This window comes from Bubalus kerabau, chromosome 4 (assembly GCF_029407905.1).
Source record: "Bubalus kerabau isolate K-KA32 ecotype Philippines breed swamp buffalo chromosome 4, PCC_UOA_SB_1v2, whole genome shotgun sequence".
NCBI lineage: Eukaryota > Metazoa > Chordata > Mammalia > Artiodactyla > Bovidae > Bubalus > Bubalus kerabau.
The window spans coordinates 127,618,347-127,641,632 of NC_073627.1; the positions used below are offsets into that span (position 1 = coordinate 127,618,347).

At 45.7% G+C, this 23,286-nt stretch overlaps 1 protein-coding gene across 1 annotated transcript in view; it reads right to left on the reverse strand.

The window, feature by feature from the left end:
* The window catches only part of PAX5 (paired box 5), a 170,977-nt gene that overhangs the window by 61,775 nt on the left and 85,916 nt on the right, over positions 1 to 23,286 (reverse strand). Inside the window, exon 7 of the mRNA XM_055579721.1 lies at positions 10,895 to 11,024. Within this exon, the coding sequence (XP_055435696.1) occupies positions 10,895 to 11,024 (130 nt within the window). The remainder of the gene's footprint in view (positions 1 to 10,894; positions 11,025 to 23,286) is intronic.

A 23,286-nucleotide genomic window follows, 5' to 3' on the forward strand; every position in this document is an offset into this window, starting at 1 on the left:
TATTCAGCCAAAGGTCCACTTCCTACACCCACTTCACAGACTACGCCCAAACAGGGTTATTGAGTATCCTTCCAGAATTTCTATATGCTCTGTGCTGCTGCTGCTGCTAAGTCGCTTCAGTCGTGTCCAACTCTGTGTGACCCCATAGACGGCAGCCCACCAGGCTCCCCCATCCCTGGGATTCTCCAGGCAAGAACACTGGAGTGGGTTGCCATTTCCTTCTCCAATGCATGAAAGGGAAAAGTGAAAGTGAAGTCGCTCAGTCCTGTCCAACTCTTTGCGACCCCGTGGACTGCAGCCTACCAGGCTCCTCCGTCCGTGGGATTTTCCAGGCAAGAGTACTGGAGTGGGTATGCTGTGTACACAAATACAAATACGATTTCCCATGGCCCCTCCCCTTCTTTGCACAAAAGGTAGCATTCCGTATGCACTATTCGTGCTTTTTTTCATAATGTATCTCCAAGGCCTTCTCAATCGGGACATAAAGTGCTTCCTCCTTCCCTGCCGCTGCACAGTACTCTGTACCCATGAGCTCTTCTTTATTGAACAGTCCCCTACTCATGGACACTGGGGCTGTTCTCCTCTGATTTGTAAAATGTGAGCTCTGATGTTTTTTAAGTTTAAAAAACACTATTTGGGCTGGACCACGAGAACATAGAATGCCGGTCTGCGTCTGAGTTCACAGAACAAACACCAGCCTGTACTTTGCCAGCACCTTGGCTCTGGCTTGCCAACGGGGAAGGAAATGACTTCAATGGAGAACAGCCTCAGAGAAGTCCTGTTGAAGATTCTTTGCCTTTGAGGTAGTGAAATCCCTGTCACTAGAGGTAACCAAGTACTGATACAGAATAGATCCCAGGCCTGGGTGATGCGTCAGGGTAACCCAACCTCAAAGTTTCCAGAGTCCCTGAGGCCTGATTATGAGTTGGGCCCAACTGGCAGCAGAGAAAGAACTGAGCTATGGCCCCACCCTCTCAGCACCTAATTCACTCAGTCATTTACTGAAAGGCATTTCCCAGGGCTGTATCTTCTATCCAGATGACTTTTCCACAAATCTTCGCAAGGCTTCTCCTGGCTGGGGTCTCAGATCAAATGGCACCTTTTTAGAGGCTCTACTTCATCTCCCACCCCTCTTGTCACTGCCCCTAACCGCAGTTTCCCTCTCCTGTCTTCTTTCTTCCTGTGCTATGAACTCAGACCCAGACACCAGCACTTCTTTCACTGCCAGTATGAAATTACCTCGTATATCTTTTTTCTGTGTTTACTGTGAATTGTCTGGCTCTCACCGGCAGGTAAGCTCAGCGAGAGGAGGGACTATCCACCAAGGCCTCGATGGTACTACCAGCCAAGCCCCAGGAGATAGCCCGATATACAGTAAGTATTAATATTATGCTGCCCTTCCAAGGTAAACAACTTGGAGGAAAGCTTAATGGCTGAACACCTGGTTACGGAGTATCATGCTGTATTATATCTTTTATTGTCACTTTTCCAGCACCTTTTGGCAGCCTAGATACATGAGGCATTCTTTGTATTTTTGCTTTTATTTTTTATTATTATTTCACTTTAAGTGAAGAAATATTTAGTTGGGTCTGATTGAAGCACATAAAGGCTCATAAAACACAGGTCAAAGGAGGTGTTCCCCACAGAGAGGTCATTCAGAGCGTCGTGGCACCTCGCCAGACTTTTTGGTACAAGAGCCCGGGAACATACTAATAGCTGCGATTCATTAAGTGTTTACTTAGCCAAGCATCAGGCTAAGACTGCATGGACCATGCTCACAGGCTTCCTGCAGGGAGTATTATCTTGGGCCCCATTTTACAGATAGGGACCTTGGACATGGAGGCTAGTAACATGCCCCAGGTCAGTGAAGCTGGATTTCAAGAGCAGGCAGTCTGGCTTTGCTGCTGACATTCTCAATTTAATGCTAAAAGATTTGCCTTCTGGAAATTTAAACTGGGATTTTTTTGGTTTTAGTCCATTGAACCACATATTGGCAGCAGGCTGTGGAAGCCATGGCCTTGGATGAACCCCAGTTCCAGCTCTAACTCACTAGATGTGGCCTTGAGCAGGTCACCTCTGCCCTCTGGCCCTGGGTCTCTCCAGCCGTGAAGTGAGCAGTTGCCCTGCAGGACCCTCCCACCTGCACATCTGTGGTCGGGATGTTTGTTCTGAAGGAGACTAGAAAAAGCCAATACTGGGTCGCAGACCCTCCAGATCCCCTTTCCTGCCCACACACACTCATATGGCCCCTTAGTAGCTCTCAAATCTTTTCCATTCACTCTCCTTATATCCTCACAATGGCCTTTGTGGCAGGTGGGCCAGGAATTGTCATCCCCGTTTCATAGATAGGAAAACTGAGGCTCAAAGAGGACAATCTATTTGCTGAAGGATAGGACAGTTAGGTTTGATCCCTGGGTGGCGAAGACCCCTGGAGGGGGAAATGATAACCACTCCAGTATTCTTGCCTGGGAAATCCCATGGACAGAGGAGCCTGGTGGGCTACAGTCTATGGAACTGCAAAAGAATCAGACACAGTTCAGTGACTAAACAATAACAGTCAAGGACAGTCAGATAGTAAAGTCCAGGCTTAAACCCAGGCTGACTCCTGGGTCTAGGTGCTCTTTCCTCAGCCCTCAGCTTCTGTTTACAGGAGAAAGGCAGAAAGGACTTACAATCCTTTCTTTCAAGTACCAAGTTTGGGATACTGGGGGTCTAAACATTGAGCCTGGGGGATACCAGCAAATCAGAGCTGGTGGTTTCGTGATTTGGAGCATCTGTCTGACTTTGTGCGTGCTCATCCACCAGTCCCTGTATGGTCTCTGCTACTTAGAGGGGATGCGTCAAGGGAAGCCCCAGACCCTAGGACCTGGGTCATTCACCAGGCAGGTGTTTCTCAAAGTTGTTTAACCAGAAGACACCTCTCTCAGTCTCATCCTGCCATTCCAACCACAGATGCAAAGCGATGGTCCTCAGGGGAAGGTGCCAGCAAGGACGTAGGCTGGCCCCATTCCTTTGTTCTCTCAGGCAAAGTGAGGAAACACTGCCGGGTCCTTTGCTGGCGTCCACCCGCTGTCCTCCCTGGCAGGTAGGGACGGCGGCTGTTCTGTCATCAAGCCTGTGACCCAAGGACACACCTGTAGATAACTAGCCCCAATCAGGACCCAAACTGCTGACGATGCAGGAATGGGCAGGTCATGTCACTGCTTTGCAAATGGTGAGCCGTTTCTGAAACGTGGCCCCAGCTGGTGGAGCAGTTTAACTTAATATTTTATACGGCATAAAATGATGGAGAGACATGGACTCCTTCTCTAATGAGATCGTCCCTGGGTGGCCTGGAGTGTGAGGACTTGAGTGAAGGAGAACAGAGTCCACCCACCTCCTAGATCCCAGGCTGGCCATCCAGCTGAGCACCCACTGCACTCTGGGCCTTGTGAGGAGGGGAGAAGGGGAGGGTGAGGCTGGAAGACTCAGCTCTTCCCCGAGGAGCTCAGAACTGTCAACACATCCACAAGGGCAGGTGGAATTAAATTAACACCATGTGGTGACATGAAGTCCCACCCTAACAGCTTTCAGGGGCATTCCTTCCAGGTGTTCTAACAGCTCTCGGTGGGGTCGTCAACTTCCCCCTAGAGGGTGTTTTGAAAATTTGTGGGGGCTTTTATCCGCTTGACAGGCATGATTGATTTGGTGTGGAACAGTCCCACACAATGAAGAATCTGCATTTCATTCCGCACGATTGTCCTGTCCTGCCCAACATACATGGAGGTGAGAAATCTGCTTATAATTATTTAAATCTAGAATGGAACTTCATTTACATATAAATGTGGACTTGCAGTTTCCATGGTCTTAATATACACTGAATTTTCTAGGAATGCAACTACCGTGTAAATCGAGTAAAGCTCGTACTTTGTTTTACTTGGAACTTTGCCAAGAGTTCCTCACCTATTTGTAAATTCCTGCTCACAGTATGTCAGACACAGTAAGTCTGTGTTCAGGTTTGTTGCTGAGTTCACGGTGATTCTGTGCACCGAGCAAGCCCTGGGCTACTCCTTTATGTCTTGCAGTTTAGACATGCAAGAGTATTTACTTATCAAAGTACATAGCAATTAATTGAAAGCAATTTCAGTTGTTTCTCCTTTATCTAATTAGTTCAGTTCAGTCGCTCAGTTGTGTCCAACTCTTTGCGATCCCATGGACTGCAGCACGCCAGGCTTTCCTGTCCATCACCAACTGCTGGCGCTTGCTCAAACTCATGTCCATCAAGTTGGTGATGCCATCCAATCATCTCATCCTCTATCGTCCCCTCCTCCTCCTGCCTTCAATCTTTCCCAGAATCAGGGTCTTTTCCAATGAGTCAGCTCTTAGCATCTGGTAGCCAAAGTATTGGAGCTTCACCTTCAGCATCTGTCCTTCCAATGAATATTCAGGACTGATTTCCTTTAGGATGGACTGGTTTGATCTCCTTGCAGTCCACAGGACTCTCAAGAGTCTTCTCCAACACCACAGTTCAAAAGAATCAATTCTTTGGCACTCAGACTTCTTATGGTCCAACTCTCACATCCTTTATCTAATTGTTGAGCATTATTTTTATTTTATTTGAAATTACTTGTGAAGATAGGCTATATTTTTTATGAACTTAATTTCAGGAGAGTAAAGGGGCACCATGAATATTTGCTACCGTCAGGGGACACCGGGTGGGACTGAGCAGAGAACCCCGGTTTCAGCACAGCACTACAGTGCCCCATTGAGCAGGAGAAGGGGCCGAGCAGCGTCCCCTCCAATCATCATACATAGGCATCTGCTCTGCATACGTGTGTCCATGCCTCTGTGTGTGTGTCCTTTATATTTTTTCACTAATGGGATCATACTAAACACATTATTCTGCAAAATTGTTTATTTACTTAAACGTATATCTTGAACACATTCATGTCAGCACAGATAGCTCTACTTAATTCTTTTTAATGTTGCAGAGTAGTTTATTGTGTGAAGGAGCCATAATTTATTAACCACCTCCTAGTGATAAACACTGAGTTTTTTCCATTTGTTTTTCATGATAAACAACTCTGTCATTATTATATAGATTTAGGCATCACTGTGTATCTGTGTGAAAATATCTGTGAAATAAAGTTCTTAAAGTGAATATAAAAGTTCTGGATTAGATGGCAGGTATGTCTACTTAAAATTTTGAAAGTTATTGACAAGTTTCTTCCCAAAAAACACTGCACTGATTTATATGCCTATAACAGTGTATGAAAATATCTGTTTCCGAAACCTCTCCAGTTGGGCCTCAAGAAACATTTCAGTCTTTGATAAGCTGATAGGTTTTATTAGAGTCTCATGTTTATTTTAATTTGTAGCTTTAAAATTATGAATACAGTGCATATCTTCTTATATGCCATGGGACATCTGCATTTTTCCTGTTCATTTGCTTTACCCATTTTTTTCTATTGATTTTTTTCTCTTTTGTTTCTAAAAACCTCTTAATATATATTAAGGAAATTAGCTTTTTTGTCACCTGTGTTTCACTTAAAATTTTTTTATTCTTTGTCTTTTGAATGTTTTTACATACATATGAAACATTTATATTTTAAGCAGTAATTTATATGATTTTTCTTTGTCTTTTGTATTTGGAACAAATTTTAAAAGGCCTTTCCCACTCTAAGGTTATTAAAATATTCCCCTTGTGTTTTTTTTCCTAGCTTTATTATGGCCTCATTCTTTCAATTTAAAGTTTTGATCAACTTGAAATTTATTCTGATATAGAGAGTGAGGTATGGATCCAACAGGCCAATCGTCCCAACACCGTTAACTGAATGATTTATATTTCCTCTACTGATATGAAATGCTGTATCTATAAACACCCAGAGTTAGACATGACTGAGCACATGGTGCAGTGACAAATGATCTGAGCTCTGTATGCTTTTCCATTTGTCTATTTGCTTCATTTTCAGTTAGTAATTTTAATTGTTGTAACTTTATCATAAAATTTTAAAATCTGCTGTTTCATTCACTTTATTTCAGAATTTTTCTAGCTACCCTTGAGTGTTTGTTTGTCTAATAATTAGTGTCATTTTGGCAAGTCTTAAGTTCTGTTGGCATTTTGATTGAAAATGCTTTGAATTAATAGAATAGGGGAACTGACATCTTTATGGTGTTGAGTCTTCCTATCTAAGAACCAGCTGTAGCTCTCCATTTATTTATTTTTTTAAATATTTATTTATTTAGGCTGCACCGGGTCTTAGTTGCAGCATGCAGGACCTTCTACCTTTGTTGTGGTAAGTGGGATCTAGTTCCCTGACCAGGGATTGAACCCAAGCTCCCTGTATTGGGAGTAAAGAGTCTTAGTCACTGAACCACCAGGGAAGTCCCTCCATTTACTCTTTTATACCCTTTCAGATCAGATCAGATCAGTCGCTCAGTCGTGTCTGACTCTTTGCGACCCCATGAATCGCAGCGCTCCAGGCCTCCCTGTCCATCACCAACTCCCGTCCATTGAGTCAGTGATGCCATCCAGCCATCTCATCCTCTGTCATCCCCTTTTCCTCCTGTCCCCAATCCCTCCCAGCATCAGGGTCTTTTCCAATGAGTCAACTCTTCACATGAGGTGGCCAAAGTACTGGAGTTTCAGCTTTAGCATCATTCCTTCCAAAGAAATCCCAGGGCTGATCTCCTTCAGAATGGACTGGTTGGATCTCCTTGCAGTCCAAGGGACTCTCAAGAGTCTTCTCCAACACCACAGTTCAAAAGCATCAATTCTTCGGCGCTCAGCCTTCTTCACAGTCCAACTCTCACATCCATACATGACCACAGGAAAAACCATAGCCTTGACTAGACGAACCTTTGTCGGCAAAGTAATGTCTCTGCTTTTGAATATGCTATCTACGTTGGTCATAACTTTCCTTCCAAGGAGTAACTGTCTTTTCATTTCATGGCTGCAGTCACCATCTGTAGTGATTTTGGAGCCCAGAAAAATAAAGTCTGACACTGTTTCCACTGTTTCCCCATCTATTTCCCATGAAGTGGTGGGACCGGATGCCATGATCTTCGTTTTCTGAATGTTGAGTTTTAAGCCAACTTTTTCACTCTCCTCTTTCACTTTCATCAAGAGGCTTTTGAGTTCCTCTTCACTTTCTGCCATAAGGGTGGTGTCATCTGCATATCTGAGGTGATTGATATTTTTCCCGGCAATCTTGATTCCAGCTTGTGTTTCTTCCAGTCCAGCGTTTCTCATGATGTACTCTGCATAGAAGTTAAATAAACAGGGTGACAATATACAGCCTTGATGAACTCCTTTTCCTATTTGGAATCAGTCTGTTGTTCCATGTTCAGTTCTAACTGTTGCTTCCTGACCTGCATACAAATTTCTCAAGAGGCAGATCAGGTGGTCTGGTATTCCCATCTCTTTCAGAATTTTCCACAGTTGATTGTGATCCACACAGTCAAAGTCTTTGGCATAGTCAATAAAACAGAAATAGATGTTTTTCTGGAACTCTCTTGCTTTTTCTATGATCCAGCAGAGGTTGGCAATTTGATCTGTGGTTCCTCTGCCTTTTCTAAAACCAGCTCGAACATCAGGAAGTTCACGGTTCACATATTGCTGAAGCCTGGCTTGGAGAATTTTGAGCATTACTTTACTAGTGTGTGAGATGAGTGCAATTGTGCGGTAGTTTGAGCATTCTTTGGCATTGCCTTTCTTTGGGATTGGAATGAAAACTGACCTTTTCCAGTCCTGTGGCCACTGCTGAGTTTTCCAAATTTGCTGGCATATTGAGTGCAGCACTTTCACAGCATCATCTTTCAGGATTTGGAATAGCTCAACTGGAATTCCATCACCTCCACTAGCTTTGTTCATAGTGATGTTTTCTAAGGCCCACTTGACTTCACATTCCAGGATGTCTGGCTCTAGGTCAGTGATCACACCATCGTGATTATCTGGGTCGTGAAGATCTTTTTTGTACAGTTCTTCTGTGTATTCTTGCCATCTCTTCTTAATATCTTCTGCTTCTGTTAGGTCCATACCATTTCTTTTAGTGGAGTTTTAATGTTAAGTTTATTCCTCAGCATTCTTTTTTTCTTTTTTTTATTTTAGTGCTGTTGTTAATGTTTTCCCCTATTTTATTTTTCTAGCTAGCTATTGTTTACTTACAAGAGAGCTAATGGTTATAAATTATAATGGTATAATATAATATATATAATATATAATAGCTAATGGTATAAATATAATGGTATAAATTATAATGGTATAATTTATAATGTCATACTATTGTATATGTGTTATATATTTATAATTAGAATAATTTTAATAGTTCAACATTAGGTGTAATTCTGACTTAGGTATGGAGATATTTATATTTGTATTCATTTTCTGCTCTATCATGTGACTTTAAAATAGACAGATCAAAATACAAACAAATCTTTGGTCAAGGGTTTAACCTAAAGACTCAGCTCACATCCAGACTGGTGTTCTGCAGACCCTGAACAGCTAAAGCACCCAGCTAGCTTTTAGCACTGACTTTCCGCATCAAGGGTTTTCAACTCAAATTCCTTTCCAGATTAGGCTTGTAAGATAATGAGAAAGCAGGTGGGTGGAGGCCCTGTCTTGAGGGGCTGCTGCCACGTACCCTCCACCTTCCATGACCATGTAGGAATACCACCCAGTGTGGCCAGATCTTCCGATTTTTCAAAAGAGCCAGAGATACAGATTAAAAAATTTTTAATGTTGACTCAAATTTATAAAAAGTCCTACGTGGGCCCAACTAACCATATATGTTTTCAGATATGGTTCTAATCTGTGGGTTAGGTTAGCCCTTTGGGCAACTGACCACCAGTTTGCCACATCAATAGATAAGAGTCTCAGAAATACAACCACAGTCTCAACGTTTACTGGATTACTTTCCATCTAAATAGGCTTGTGCAGATGGTAGAATATGTCTTCATGTGATTTGCCTAAACCCATGAACCCCAGACCCAATAACAAACCCTCCATCTGCAGAGCAGGCCCCTCAGGGATCTCATGTGATCCTCACAAGGGCCCTAAGAGACCAGGACCAAAGTCACAGCAAGGAAGTGAGGGCGCTAGGATTAGCCCCAGGTCATCTGTGTGGTAGAGTCGCCGACTGTACCCGTAGGGCCTTCAATTTTATCTCTGCTGCTCACTAGCTGTGATTTCTGGCAAGCTACTTAATTGCCCCAGGCCTTTTAAGAAATGGATCTGATATAATAGTACCCACCTCCCAGGGCTCCTCCAAGGGTAAAATGAGTTCACCTTACAGAGTGTCTGGAACTCCATAACTACTAGATAAAGTGACTTACTATTATTATTAACTAGTCCAGGCCTCTCTCTACTTTATCACCCCTACCTATCCAATTATTTGTACTCCTTTGAAAAGAATAAGGACCCAGGAGACTGTGAAGGCTGGCTCTACCTCTCTCCCTTCCCCTTTATACTTCCTCTCCCTGAGACTTGGTTTCTGCATCTGTAAAATGGGGATGCTGTCAGAGATCTTGTCACAGACCCTCATGACCCCAAGGGGGAGGATTCATGGGACACCTGTGATGTTAGTAAAAGAATGAACCTCAGTTCATTCTGACTGAGGTTCTCCATAGATCCTTGCTCCATTACTGACACTCCATCCCTTGCAGGCTCAGTTGCCCTCCAGGCTCTGGCCCCATTTCAGGCAGACAGGGGACCAAGTCACTCTTGCCTCTTAACTGATCTCCACATGGTACCCGGATCTGCAAAAAGAGCCCTGGCTACTCTCACCTGAGCCCCATAAGCTCCAGTCTCAGAGCTGGGCCTGCCCTGCCTAGGAGCCTCCATGAAGCTGGTAGACAGCCTGCTTCATCCAGCTCTTTCCCTAAAGTTCTAACCCAGATCCAGCCCTGATGCAACCACAGCCCACTCACATTTCTAAGAACCCCTTGTCTCTGTCACTGCTTCCTGTGTCTCGTGTACCAGCCTACAGGGACATCCCACTACCTTAGGCTCTCATTCAAGTGCCCCCAGCCCCCCACTGTCTGTTCAATACCCAAGACTGCCTCTTGCCTTTTCAGTCAGACATCTTCCCGGAGCTGGTGCTGTCTATCCATATCAACCCGGTGCTGCTGGAGTAGGGCGGGGTGTCTGCCTGTTCCACCCTTCTGGTCCAGCCCCTTACCTAGCGGCGAGCCCGATGTGACCAGCCACCTCACAAGGAGTAATAATCATGCCGTATTGGGAGCTTGTGTGCGCTAGACCAGAGTCTAAGCAGCTTATGTGTTTGCAGCATTTAATTCTCACAGCAACACTGTGGGGTGGGTGCTAGCACCATTTTACAGATGCAAAAACCATCTGTAAGGCCAGAATTCTTATTTAACTTCCTCAAGAATACGCAGCTACCACAAGTTCAAGTCCAGCAGCATGCCTCCAGTGCCCACACGCTTCATCTTCACACTGCAGCTCAAGCAACTAGTCTTTGAGAAAGGTAGTCTAAACCTCCTGTCCTTCTTGACTCCACCTGGAAACCTGAAACTCCTGGCAGCGATCTACCAGGAATCCCACTCACCCTGTAGGCTGAGGCTCACCAGGACTGCCTTTCTCCCAGACAGCTAAATCCCAGCCATTCTGAACACTTCAGTCCCAGTCCCAGGGGCCCCAAAATCACCCAGCCCCTTGATGCGAGGCTTCCCTGCTCCATCCAGCCCCAGCCCACTGCCCATTTGCTAACTGCTCTCCTCTGGCTCTACCAGAGCATCTACAGCCATGTCTCAATCCCTCAACCTGTTCCAGAACCTCATAACCTCAATGGCCCCTGTCAAGCCCCAAAGCACCAAGAAGCCATTTTCGTCATCACATATGTTCTCTCTCTCTCCCTGCCACTCACCCCTTGCCCCACCACACCCCAGGTGCCCTCACCTGTCACAATGGGATAGGACTGTGGCCCAGGCACACTGCTCCCGATGTCAGCGGGGGTGGGACTGGTCAGGTTGGCCTTCATGTCATCCAGCCCTCCTGCCAGCGAGGCCATGGTGGAATAATCGGCAGTCTGAAAGAGGAAACAAGACAGATGTCTCAACACAGAGGTTCCAAAGCACTCCAGCCAAATATCACTGCCACGTTTTGGACTCAGCCAGCTAGCCCATACCAGCACCAAGGCTCCCGGGGGGCTCATGGATCCCCAGTATTGAGAGGACACATTCAGCTCGACAGACCAAGACAGGTGTCCAGAATCAGGACGTCTCCCCAAGTGAGGAGGTGGACAAGATTCAGTGCAGCTTCACGAGAATTCAAACCTTGCTTCTTTATGGCTGCAGGTTCCCTTCCCTCAGCCCCAGCCAGCCAGGGACAACCAACCTCCTCTATGCAAGGAGGAAGGCATCTATAACCAAGGCAGAATCATGAATCTTGTAGCCAAGAGGCTGGAAAGGGAAGTTTCTCATTTCTGTGCTCTTAAACCGCAAGTGTAGAATCACAAAAACGAGGGTTAAAGGGAATTTGGGTCATCAACTAGTTGAAACCCTCATTTCACAGAGTAGGAAACTGAGACCCAAGGGGAGGAGGGCTTTGCCGAGGGTCAACAGGCGATGGTTCACCATAAACTCTCACCCCCAAACCATCATATCAAAGCAAATGTTTTTGAATTCTGGAAGCATGTAAACACCAGTATGCTGAAAACTGATTTACCAAGTCCACTCCAATCACGTACACTTGGCCCATGAGTCATGCTCTTTTCCTTAAGCCATTGCATGAAACCAGAGCTTGTGATGTGTCATTTCCTTGGCACCGCCGTCAGAATGGTCTCTGGAAAGGTTGTGAAGCTGCCGACATGGGTCTTCCCACTCCAGGAAAAACTACAGCAGGAGTGACAGGGCTCTCCCTCCTGTTCCCCACTTCAATCCCAGGCCTATCTTCAGGTAAAGACATTATTCGCAGATACCCAAGCCAGAGTATTTGGCTGTGCCAAGCTCTGGTGCAGGGAGTCTCCTCCATCACCCTGGCATTGCCAATGGATGATGCCTTTCTGTCTGTCCAGGGTTATGTCCTTAATGGACAAGGACAAGGAAACAAGAAGTCTTCTGAAAGGAGTTTGCAAGCTTTCTGGGTAGGGTGATGAGGAACTGGGAGGGAAACCAGAGGAATCACTGGGCAAGTGGCAGGCAGAGGGGACGAAGACTCAGGCACATCCCTGGTGCTTTTCTCTGCAAATGAATTATAAAGTAGTTCCAGGGCAGCTCAAATGCTGAGCACGGTGGGTGGCAGCTGTGCATCCAGGAGGTACTGCAGGCCCAGGCACCCTGAGATGAGTTCTTGCCCAGAGCTCCCGGGACTTTGCATCTGTCTCCAACAGAGGCTGGTTCTGCAATGTGCAGAGAAGAGCATGGGCCCAGAGCCAGCCCAGGGGCTTCTACAGGAGAAGGACAAAATGGTGACAGGCATCCCTGACATCAGGAATCACTATAAAGCTGCAGTAATTAAGACAGTATGGGACTGGCACAGGCATGGATAAATCGACCACTGAAACAGAATTGAGTCCAGAAACTGATCTGTGCATGTATGGAACCTTGATATATGAGAGAGGTGATGTACAAATCAGCAGGGAAGGATGAGACTCTAATAAACAGTGCAGGGGAACCAGTTATCCATTCAGAAACAAGGAGGGAAAAAAGAAATTGGATCTTTACTTTACACCAGACACAAAAATCAATTCTGGGTGGATTAGAGACCTAAATGTGAAAGGCAAAAGCATCTAACATGGTCCAGACTTGGGAACAAGTCTGCCCTTCATAGAAAAGAAAATGTATGCCCCTGGGATGCTCACACAGAGCTCCTGGTCACTGTGAGGACAGTAGTGATTCCTGGCCAACCTGCTGCCTTGCTTCAGTGCCTCTTCCTCCAGGAAGTCCTTTCTGACTACCGCTCCCCAGGAAGCAGGAGTCCAGAGTGGCACCAGGACAATAAGAACCATAATATTCACAACTGTGTCAAAGCTCACACTTATCAATCGCTTGCTCTATGCCAGGAGCTTTTATCTTTGTTATCCCATTTAATCCTCACACTTACCCCCATGTAGTAGGGTCTACATTAGTCCTATGGTACAGATGAAGAAACTGAGACTTCTAACGTAGGAGGAAAATGTTTGCCTAATGTCATACAGCTTCTAGATGCCAGAGCCAGGATGCAAACCTGGGTCCATCTGACTCCAAAATCTTGACAATTACCCTAAGGATTTTCATACTGTGTCCTAACCCTTCAACAGATAGGAAATCAATGTGCTAGTACTAATCTTTATGAAGGAAAACAGAGTCGACTAGAACAGAAGAGTCTCTCACATAGAAAAAGTAAATCCTGCTTCATCATTCTTTGTTTCTTTGTAAGTGGATATGTGTGTACTAGGTAGAGAGGACAATATATTTCTGGCTGTAGGTCTCACCCAGCAGTCTTCATTTCAGGCAGCGGAAGCTATTGAGAAAAGGTCACTGTCTAGACTTTATCCAGCACAGAATGGGACTTGTTCATGCATTAGCCTTCTAATTTGCTTAAAAAATTAGGATGTAAAGCTCATTGGAGGCCCTCCTTCAGTGTATTACCATGTGCAAAACCAGGAGGTCAAATTGTCTCTGTGAGGGTCTCTGGGGTTTATGAGACCCTGGGATGGGGACAGCGCCTATCACCTCCCTAGGTTCCTGTGTCCTAGTAGAGGTCTGAGCATAGTGCATGCTTAGTGTTTACTGAGCTTTTTTTGTGTGTGCAAGATGGCATGTGAGGACCAAACATACTCTCTGCCCTTCATCGACAGATCTCAAGGGAAAAGACACGTGGTCCTGAAGCTCCATCCAACAAGGACAAAGGCACAGAGCCATTCATTGACATGGCACAGGAAGTGGTAAGGAAATGTTTCTTGGGCAAGCTGCTATTTATCCTGGACCTGAGCAATCCCTGACCCCCAAGCTGAGTAGAGCTGAAAGAAAGCTCAGAGGTGAGATGGGAGTGATCCAAAAACAAGGCACGTGTCGATAGTTGCAGGAGGAAGAGGTCCAGATGAAAAAGTAGACAAGCTGGGATTCGACTCTGAAGAGCCTGCACAGTGAACACTTGGATGAACAAATGAATGAGTGACCCTTATCCTCAGGAGAGCCAGGCAGTATCTTGGCTAAGAGTAGCACCCCTGTGCCCCTCCCCACCCCACTACCAGGTCTGCCCTCTTCCTAGACTCCAGGCTGGGCAGCTGCGTCCACAGGGAAAGCCTCTATTTCCCAAGGAATCATAGCCAACCCAGGTTTAAGACGGAGGATGGCCAATCCTGCCTCTTAACATATTTAATATCCACATGGAAGAGGCTTTTTGTTATTTGATTCTGTTTTAGTCAGTAAATTCAGTATCAAGGTTTGTTCAGTCACTTCAGCAATTGGGTTTGAATCATCTCTTCCAGATACAAAATCTTCAACTTGTGTAAGACATGCAGTGGGAGATCCAAAAATCCAGTTTCTCAAGCACCAGTGGTTGCCAGAAGGTACAATGAACTTCCCTAAAGAGCTGGGGCTGAGAAGGCAGCTGGATTCACAAATCCTGCTGTCACTGCCCTTTGCCACGCATGCCTCCCACACCTCTTGCTCATAGGGCTTGAGCCCAGTCTCTCTCCTTTGGTGGGGTTCTATAGCTCCTGCTCTGCTCCTGCATGAGCCAGGGGATGCTGTCATTTCATTTGCTTTGTAATTATGCCCCAATTTCTCACCATTCTCTGTCCCACTGAGCCGCCTGTGATTTTTTGAGGCAACTGCCTTCTCCCCCATCTCCTGGGGTCCCTGGACCCTCGCTCCACTGGCTGCTCCTCAGTCACTCCAGGAACTGTCTTACCTCTGCCTGGAAGGTGCACCTCATTCAGCCACTTAAACTGACAAGACCCAGTTCAAATGTCATCTCCTTGGTGCAGCCATTCCTGGACCCCACATTCCTACAAAGAAATCATGATTCCCTTGTCTATGTTTCCATAATCGGTGTCATTTTGCACAGACCTCTATCATACTTCCCACCATGTATAATGGCTGTTTGTCTATCTCCCTCCAGGTTGCCTTGAGAGCACAGAGCAGGAAATAGCCTGAGAGCCCCCTAAGCGTTTGTTGAATGAATGAATGAATGCATGATTCAGGAGCATGACATTCACCACAAAATCCAAACGTTAACTGTAGGGGAAAAAAAAAAACAAACTGTAGAGGGTTTGAACAAGAGCTCAAAATGATATGTTAACCTCCCACCTCTACCCCTCATCAAGTCAGGTGACCAGAAGACAATGTCCTTGTCTACCATGAGGTGTAGTCCCTGAGGAAGTGATTTCATTGTTCTGGGACAGAATATCTGGCATTCAACACTGATTAGAGGCAATAAAAGAAAACAACCAAACAAAGTACTTAAAAAAAAAAATCTTCTAGAGACACTCCCATTAGAACATTCAAATTCCATGTCAATGTCTTCTACAATTCATTACCCACCCATCCTCCCTACACACACAAAAAAATTACTACAGGGACATTGGAAACCCTACATATCCTTCTTTGCCTTGGTTGCCAGGAAGCTTAGTCAAATTCAGAGCTTAGACATCACAAATGTATCATTGCTGGCACCTTGTAGAATGATCTTAGCCTTTCCTCTGCATAATTTCTGAACTTTTTCAGCCTTAGCTAACGTAGATATAGGTCATTGTTTATTTTGCAGGATACTTCAAGTCCTTTTTGAAAGTGGAGGCTGGGAGAGGTAGAAAGAATGACAGAAAAAGAAAGATGGGAGGGACGATCAGGAGAGAGAAAGACAAGAAAAGAGGGAACCCATGACTGGTGCCTCTTTTCCTGGTAACAGTGGCATCTATTTCCACATCTCATAGTTATTTAGAAAGCCAAGGGCTGAACAGTGGGGCTGTGTTGGTGCACCTATGCCCTTGGGTGTACCAGCAGCCCCCACCTCCTCCCTCCACTGGCTGTCAAGCCACCAACATCTGCAGGCAACAGTTGTGTTCCATGTTCCTACTTTTACAAGTGTTTGGAGTTCTTTTTGTGGATTTTGTGCTTCTGTTCCCTTCCCATTAGGGCTCCTTGGTTCTGTTCTTGACTATGAACCAGGAAAGAAAATAAACTGAGGTCAGCAAGTCACAGGTCCATATAGTTAAAGTTACGGTTTTTCCAATAGTCATGTGAGAGTTAGACCATAAAGAAGGCTGAGCACCAAAGATTTGATACTGTTGAACTGTGGTGCCAGGAGACTCTTCAGAGTCCCTTGGACTGCAAGAAAATCAAACCAGTCAATCCTAAAAGAAATCAACCCTGAATATTCATTGGAAGGACTGATGCTGATGCTCCAATACTTTGGCCACCTCATGCGAAGAGCTGACTCACTGGAAAAGAACCTGATGCTGGGAAAGATTGAGGGCAGGAGGAGAAGGGAGTGACAGAGGATGGGATGGTTGGATGGCATCACTGACTCAATGAACGTGAGTTTAAGCAAACTCCAGGAGATAGTGAAGGACAGGGAAGCCTGGCGTGTTAAAGTCCACAGGGCTACAAAGAGTCAGACATGCTTTAGAGACTGAATAACAACAACGGCAAGTCCCAGAGGGTCCACTCCAACGGAGCCAATTGGGGTAAAAGCTTCTCTGCCTACTTACATGAAAAGATGTTCAACGTCGCTCATTATTAGAGAAATGCAAATCAAAACTACAATCAGACATCACCTCACACCAGTTAGAATGGCCATCATCAAAAATCTATAAACAATAAATGCTGGAGAAGGTATAAAGAGAAGGGGAACCTCCTACACTGTTGGGAATGTAAATTGGTATGGCCACTGTGAAGAACAGTATGGAGGTTCCTTAAAAAACTAAAAATAGAGTTACCCTATGACCCAGCAATCTCCCTCCTGGGCATGTATCTGGAGAAAAAGTTTGAAAGGGTACATGCCTCCTAGTGTTTGTTGCAGCACTGTTTACAACAGCCAAGACATAGAAGCAATCTAAGTGTCTATCGACAAACAAATGAATAAAGAGGATGTCGTATGTACATACAATGGAATATTATTCAGCCATTAAAAAGAACAAAATAATGCCATTTGCAGCCACACGAGTGGACCTACCAATTGTCACACTGAGTGTAGTAAGTCAGACAGAGAAAGATAAATACTGTATATCACTTATGTGTGGAATCTGAAAAACTGATACAAATGAATTTATTCACAAAACAGAAACAGACTCACAGATTTAGAGAACGAATTTATGGTCACCAAGGTGGGAAGGGTGGGGTGGAAGGATAGATTGGGAGTTTGAGATTGACATGTACACATTGCTATATTTAAAATGCATAACCAACAAGGACCCACCCTATCCTTGAGCACAGGGAATTCCACTCAATATAATGTAACAACCTAAATGGGAAAAGAACTTGAAAAAGAATAAATACATGTATATGTATGACTGAATAACTCTGCTGTACACCTGAAATTAACACAATATTTTTTTTTTATCAGAAAAGTCTCTCTTCGTGTGACTTAATTTATTTTTTTAAACCTTTTCTTTTGATGGACAGGGAAGCCTGGCATGCTGCAGTCCATGGGGTCACAAAGAGTCGGACATGACTGAGCGACTGAACTGAACTGAACTGATTTTGCATTGGTATATAGTCAATAACACAACACTGTTAATCAACTATACATTAATATAAAATAAAAAGTTAAAAAAGGATAGGCAATCATTTGTCAAGCATGGTTTAAATGAGTGGGTTCCACATTTTTAGTATTTGCATCTTGATTGATAAAATATCTATTGAGGAAAAAAAAACAAACTTCTCCACCTACTGCCACAGACCCCTAGGAGGCCTCAAGTTCAAGTCCCACCAGGTATGCACCAGGTATGCACCTCCTCTCAGATACCATGCTCCAAATGACAGTCTTGCACTCTCAAATGTCTGAGCCAGAAGGATGTTCAGGGTTATCTTTTCTAACCTGGAAAAACTGATTGTGGGAGGGGAATGGACTTCCTTAGCTAATTTTTATCTGCATAAAATAAAGCCATTGATCCCATAGTAGAAAGAACAGTGAACTAGGAGCAATAACACAGGGTTCCTGCCCCAGCCCTGCCTCTGTCTCACCTGTGTGACCTCAGGCAAGCTGGGCCAGTTCTCTGAGACTTATTTTCCTCATTAATGAGATTTAAATCTAGCCCTCTGCCGCCTGCCTGCCGAGGCGACTGTGAAGATCCGAAGGATAAGGAAAGGGGCCGCACTTCGGACACTAGGCAGCAGGGAATGCCATGGACTCGTAGCAGGGACTCGAGGCGGCACGCGCCCCAGGGAGGTGTGTGCTTGGTGTCACTTGGGTCCCTAGGAAATTACCTGGAAAAGGACTGCCTGGGGCTGCACCAAGTATTGTCTCATCAGCACGGGGCACCACTGCCATAGCATGGAGGAGAAAAGAAACACAGACACGTGAGAAGGAGGGCAGCACGAAGCAGGGCAGTGCAGGGGGGCAGGCTGTGGGGCTGCTGCCTCAGCTGGCCACCTGGGCCACCACAAGGCTTCCCCATCACCTGCTGAGTCCTCCAGGTTCACCGCTGGGCGTGAGGCAGCCCTTGGGAGATGGGCCAGAGCCAGGCCAACCAGTCCCCCACTTGAGGGACCAGACACCTGCTCAACTACGCACCTACCCAGAGGAGGACGGAAGCTGGAGTAGGGGAGGTGAGTCCCCAGGGCCCGGCCTGATGACAGGCAGGAGTGCGGCTGAGAAACCCGCCAGTTCTGCGGACAGGAGGACCGGAGGACAGGGCTCACGTCTGCCACAGGCAAGGTTCGTGCATTGCGGAGCCAGGCCAGGCACCTCAATTCTCGGCTCCTTCTCTCATCTTCAATGTGGGGATACATGACCTACCACACAGGGTTATGACCAGGCATACAGGAAGTGATAAGAATGTCAACTCCTGAGGGCAGGTCTTTTTGCTCTCGTTTTTTTTAGTCTTCATGGCCAGTATCCCAGTGAGTTTATCAACATCGATATCCCAGTGTGATTTTACCAGATGTTATCATTGGAGGAAACTGGATAAGGGTATATGGGATCCCTCTGCATTATTTCTTTAGCACTGCATGTAAACCTACAATTATTTCAAACTAAAAAGTTTAATTTTAAAAAAGAAAAAAAGAAACACAAAGAAACAATAAACTTCGAGCATTCCATCTCCACTAAACCAAATAGAAGATGAATCAAACTTGAAAAAGACATTTTTGCTGAAAGGAGGGATGATGAATGACGCCTACAAAAGAGCTCCATAATCTACAAAGTGCTACTGCCAGTATTATCAGAGGGGAAGAACTGCCAAGAATTCTGAATGGCCTCACTCTTCCAGGAAGCCCTCCTGGACTTCCCCTCTTGTGTTCCTAGAACCCCAAAGTGCATGCACATCCCTACAGCTGCACTTAACACTCTGTATTGTATACTTCATTATTTAAGGGCCCTCATTCCCCAACCACAGTGTGAATTTCATGAGGATAGGGCTGTGTCTCCTTCATCTTTATGACAGCAGGTCCTGGCCCAATGCCCAGCTCTGAACAGATGTGACATAAATGCCTGTGGATCCAAATGAACTGGGACAGGTACCATGGCCTGGCTCTGCCAACAGCATCCGAGGTGCTTCCCAGGGTCACTGAGACAGTAAGTGACAGAAAAATGCTTTGATTCATCAGAAAGTACCCTAGGCATGAATGAGACACATTCATTATTCATGTGGTTCTCCAGAATTGTGTCTATGACTTGGTCAACATGGTCTGCAGTAGAATCAACGGGCTTCCAAGAAGAGATTTGCAAGGTTTAACTGACTCATCTCTCCCTATTCCATTTACAGCATGCCAGGCGTCACTCCAGCCCATTCCCAGACATACAGGTGGTGGGCACAGGAGGGAAAGCCCAGGGAGGAGAATGAAATCAGATATTCTGGTTTCTGTCCCAGAGAAACTTCTAGCACTGACTCATCTGGAGGCCCCCTTCTCCCACCATGGCCACTTAGAGAAACGTGTGTGTGTGTGTGTGCCCAGTTGCTCAATCATGTCCAACTCTTTGTGATCCTATGGACTGGAGCCCACCAGGCTCCTCTGTCCATGGGATTTTTCAGGCAAGAATACTGGAGTGGGTTGCCATTTCCTCCAGCCCAGGGATAGAATCCGCAGCTCCTCCATCTTCGGCATTGTAGGAGGATTCCTTACCTGCTAAGCCATCAGAGAAGCCCTAGAGAATCTTAGTGAACCAAATCTCAGGACCCAAGGGAACTTGGGAGTTATGGAGGTTGATCTTCAGCTGGCGCTCAAAACTCACTGGTGACAGGAAACTCCCTACTTCCTGAGGCAGCCGCTTGGTGGCCACACAGCTCTGGCTACCACAAAGTGCTAAGGCCTCCCCACGCTGGTCTTCAGTGTGCTCTATGTTGGTCTTCAGTGTGCTTTCTGGGACCCCAGTTCCAACGAATGTCCTCTCACAGCATAAGCAGCTTGCTTCTGCTTTTCTTGTCACCCCATCGCCTGGTTAACTCATGCTGTTCTCACAGTCAATGCAGAACTCACCACAAGCTCATGTGAAATGGAAAGTGATTTTGCATATGATTGTTTTGAAGTATTCATTTTCTCCTATCCCTAACCAGTATGCTATTTGTAAGAGGGTGCTCTGTGCTTGTAAACCCTCCCTGGCTCCTCACTGCCTCCAGGTAATGTTGACCCAAACCATACAGACCCCAATCCAAATCCCAACCTGCTTTTCCAATTTCAACTCAGATCTACCTACTTCTGAAACTACCCACGACTCCAGCCACACCGCACTTGTACTAATTCCTGACCACCCCAGTCACTCCACTCAGTGCCTCTGCTCACTCTGTTTTCCATCCTCATCCCAGTCCAAATCATTGTTCTCTAAGGCCCAGTTTCAATGCCATCTCTTCCCTAAGTCTTTTTGGTTGAAATAAATCATTTTCTTCTCTGAATTCCCCCAGGATTTTCACCACCCTGTGTTTGCGATATTTATCACCTCTTGATGAAAGTGAAAGGGGAGAGTGAAAAAGCTGGCTTAAAACTCAACATTCAAAAAACTAAGATCATGGCATCCGGTCCCATCACTTCCTGGCAAACAGATGGGGAAACAATGGAAACAGTGACACACTTTATTTTCTTAAGCTCCAAAATCACTGCAGATGGTGACTGCAGCCGTGAAATTAAAAAACATCTATTTCTGCTTTATTGACTATGCCAAAGCCTTTGACTATATGGATCACAATAAACTGTGGAAAATTCTGAATGAGATGGGAGTTCCAGACCACCTGAGCCGCCTCTTGAGAAACCTGTGTGCAGGTCAGGAAGCAACAGTTAGAACTGGACATGGAACAACAGACTGGTTCCAAATCAGGAAAGGAGTACGTCAAGGCTGAATATTGTCACCCTGTTTATTTAATTTATATTCAGAGTACATCATGAGAAATGCTGGGCTGGAGGAAGCACAAGCTGGAATCAAGATTGCCGGGAGAAATATCAATAACCTCAGATATGCAGATGACACCACCCTTATGGCAGAAAGTGAAGAAGAACTAAAGAGCCTTTTGATGAAAGTGAAAGAGGAGAGTGAAAAAGTTGCTTTAAAGCTCAACATTCGGAAAACTAAGATCATGGCATCCAGTCCCATCACTTCCTGGCAAATAGATGGGGAAACAGTGGAAACAGTGTCAGACTTTATTTTCTTGGGCTCCAAAATCACTGCAGATGGTGACTGCAGCCATGAAATTAAAAGATGCTTACTCCTTGGAAGGAAAGTTATGACCAACCTAGGCAGCATATTCCAAAGCAGAGACATTACTTTGCCAACAAAGGTCAGTCTAGTCAAGGCTATGGTTTTTCCAGCAGTCATGGATGGATGTGAGAGTTAGACTACAAAGAAAGCTGAGAGATGAAGAACTGATGCTTTTGAACTGTGGTGTCGGAGAATATTCTTGGAAGTCTCTTGGACAGCAAGGAGATCAAACCAGTCCATCCTAAAGGAAATCAGTCCTGAATATTCACTGGAAGGACTGATGCTGAAACTGAAGCTCCAATACTTTGGCCACTTGATGCAAAGAACTGACTCATTGGAAAAGACGCTGATGCTGGGAAAGATTGAGGGCAGGAGAAGGGGACGACAGAGGATGATTGGATGGCATCAACATTTTTTGGACATGAGTTTGAGCAAGCTCCTAGAGTTGGTGATGGACAAGGAAGCCTGACGTGCTGCAGTCCATGGAGTTGCAAAGAGTTGGACACAACTGAGCGAGTGAACTTGAACCCAGTTATTTGACATTGTATCTGCTCTCCCTCTGAGTTGAGGAGGCACCTCTGGGCAGTCTGATTTGGGCCAGTAGGCTGGGCAGGACATATCCTGAATGAAGCTGAGCAAGGGAGAGAGGGAAGGAACAAACGATTCTGGGGTCCACCCTGAACCTCAGGAAACCTGTGAGATGAGCAGGGAGAGAAGGCCCTGGGCTTGGAGCATTCTGGCTCTTGTCCTCCCAAATGCAAGAGAAGAAATGACAAGGCTTGGAGCACAGAGCTCCACTTCTGGAGGACAAGAGCCAGAACCCAGAAGCCAAGGCTTCCTGAATGATATGAAGACGCAGTGGGAGGGAACTGTGTGGAGGAGGGAAAGGAGGACTCCCTCCTTGGGAATTGCCAGGGTCTTCTCAGACTCTGCCATCCAGATCCTGATGTAGCAAAGAGGAGGAAGATTTCCAAAAACAGAGCTCTATCTCAGAGCAGCCAAATTCCACCAACTTCTTCCAGGCAGTTTCATGGTGGAGCCCGGCTGTCCCATCCTGCTACAGGTAAGGGAGAAGGGCAGGGAGGCTCACTACCACCAAAGGAATGCCTCTTGGCTACCAAGGGGCCTGAAAGGGGGCATGCAAAGGGATGTCCTCCATCCTTAAGTACCTGGCACAGGAGTGGGGGACATCCCAGGATGCTCATAGTTCACTTTCTTTTGGATTTATTTCCCAAATGCAGGAAGACAGAAAGGCTATCCCTGTTGCTGTAAAGAAACAAAAGACTTCCCTCTGTAGTGCAAGATTAATAGGGTGGAGGCCGGGAGGGGAGCTTGGATGCCCTTCCCCACCACCACTGCCCTGCCACTGCTGAGCGGTGACATGCGTGCGCGTGCGCGTGTCACACACACACACACACACACACACACACACACACACACACTCCTCAGGTCAAAGGTCATCTCTCTGCCCCTTCTGTTCCCCATGAGGAAGAACCTTCTATCAGGCAACATTTTGA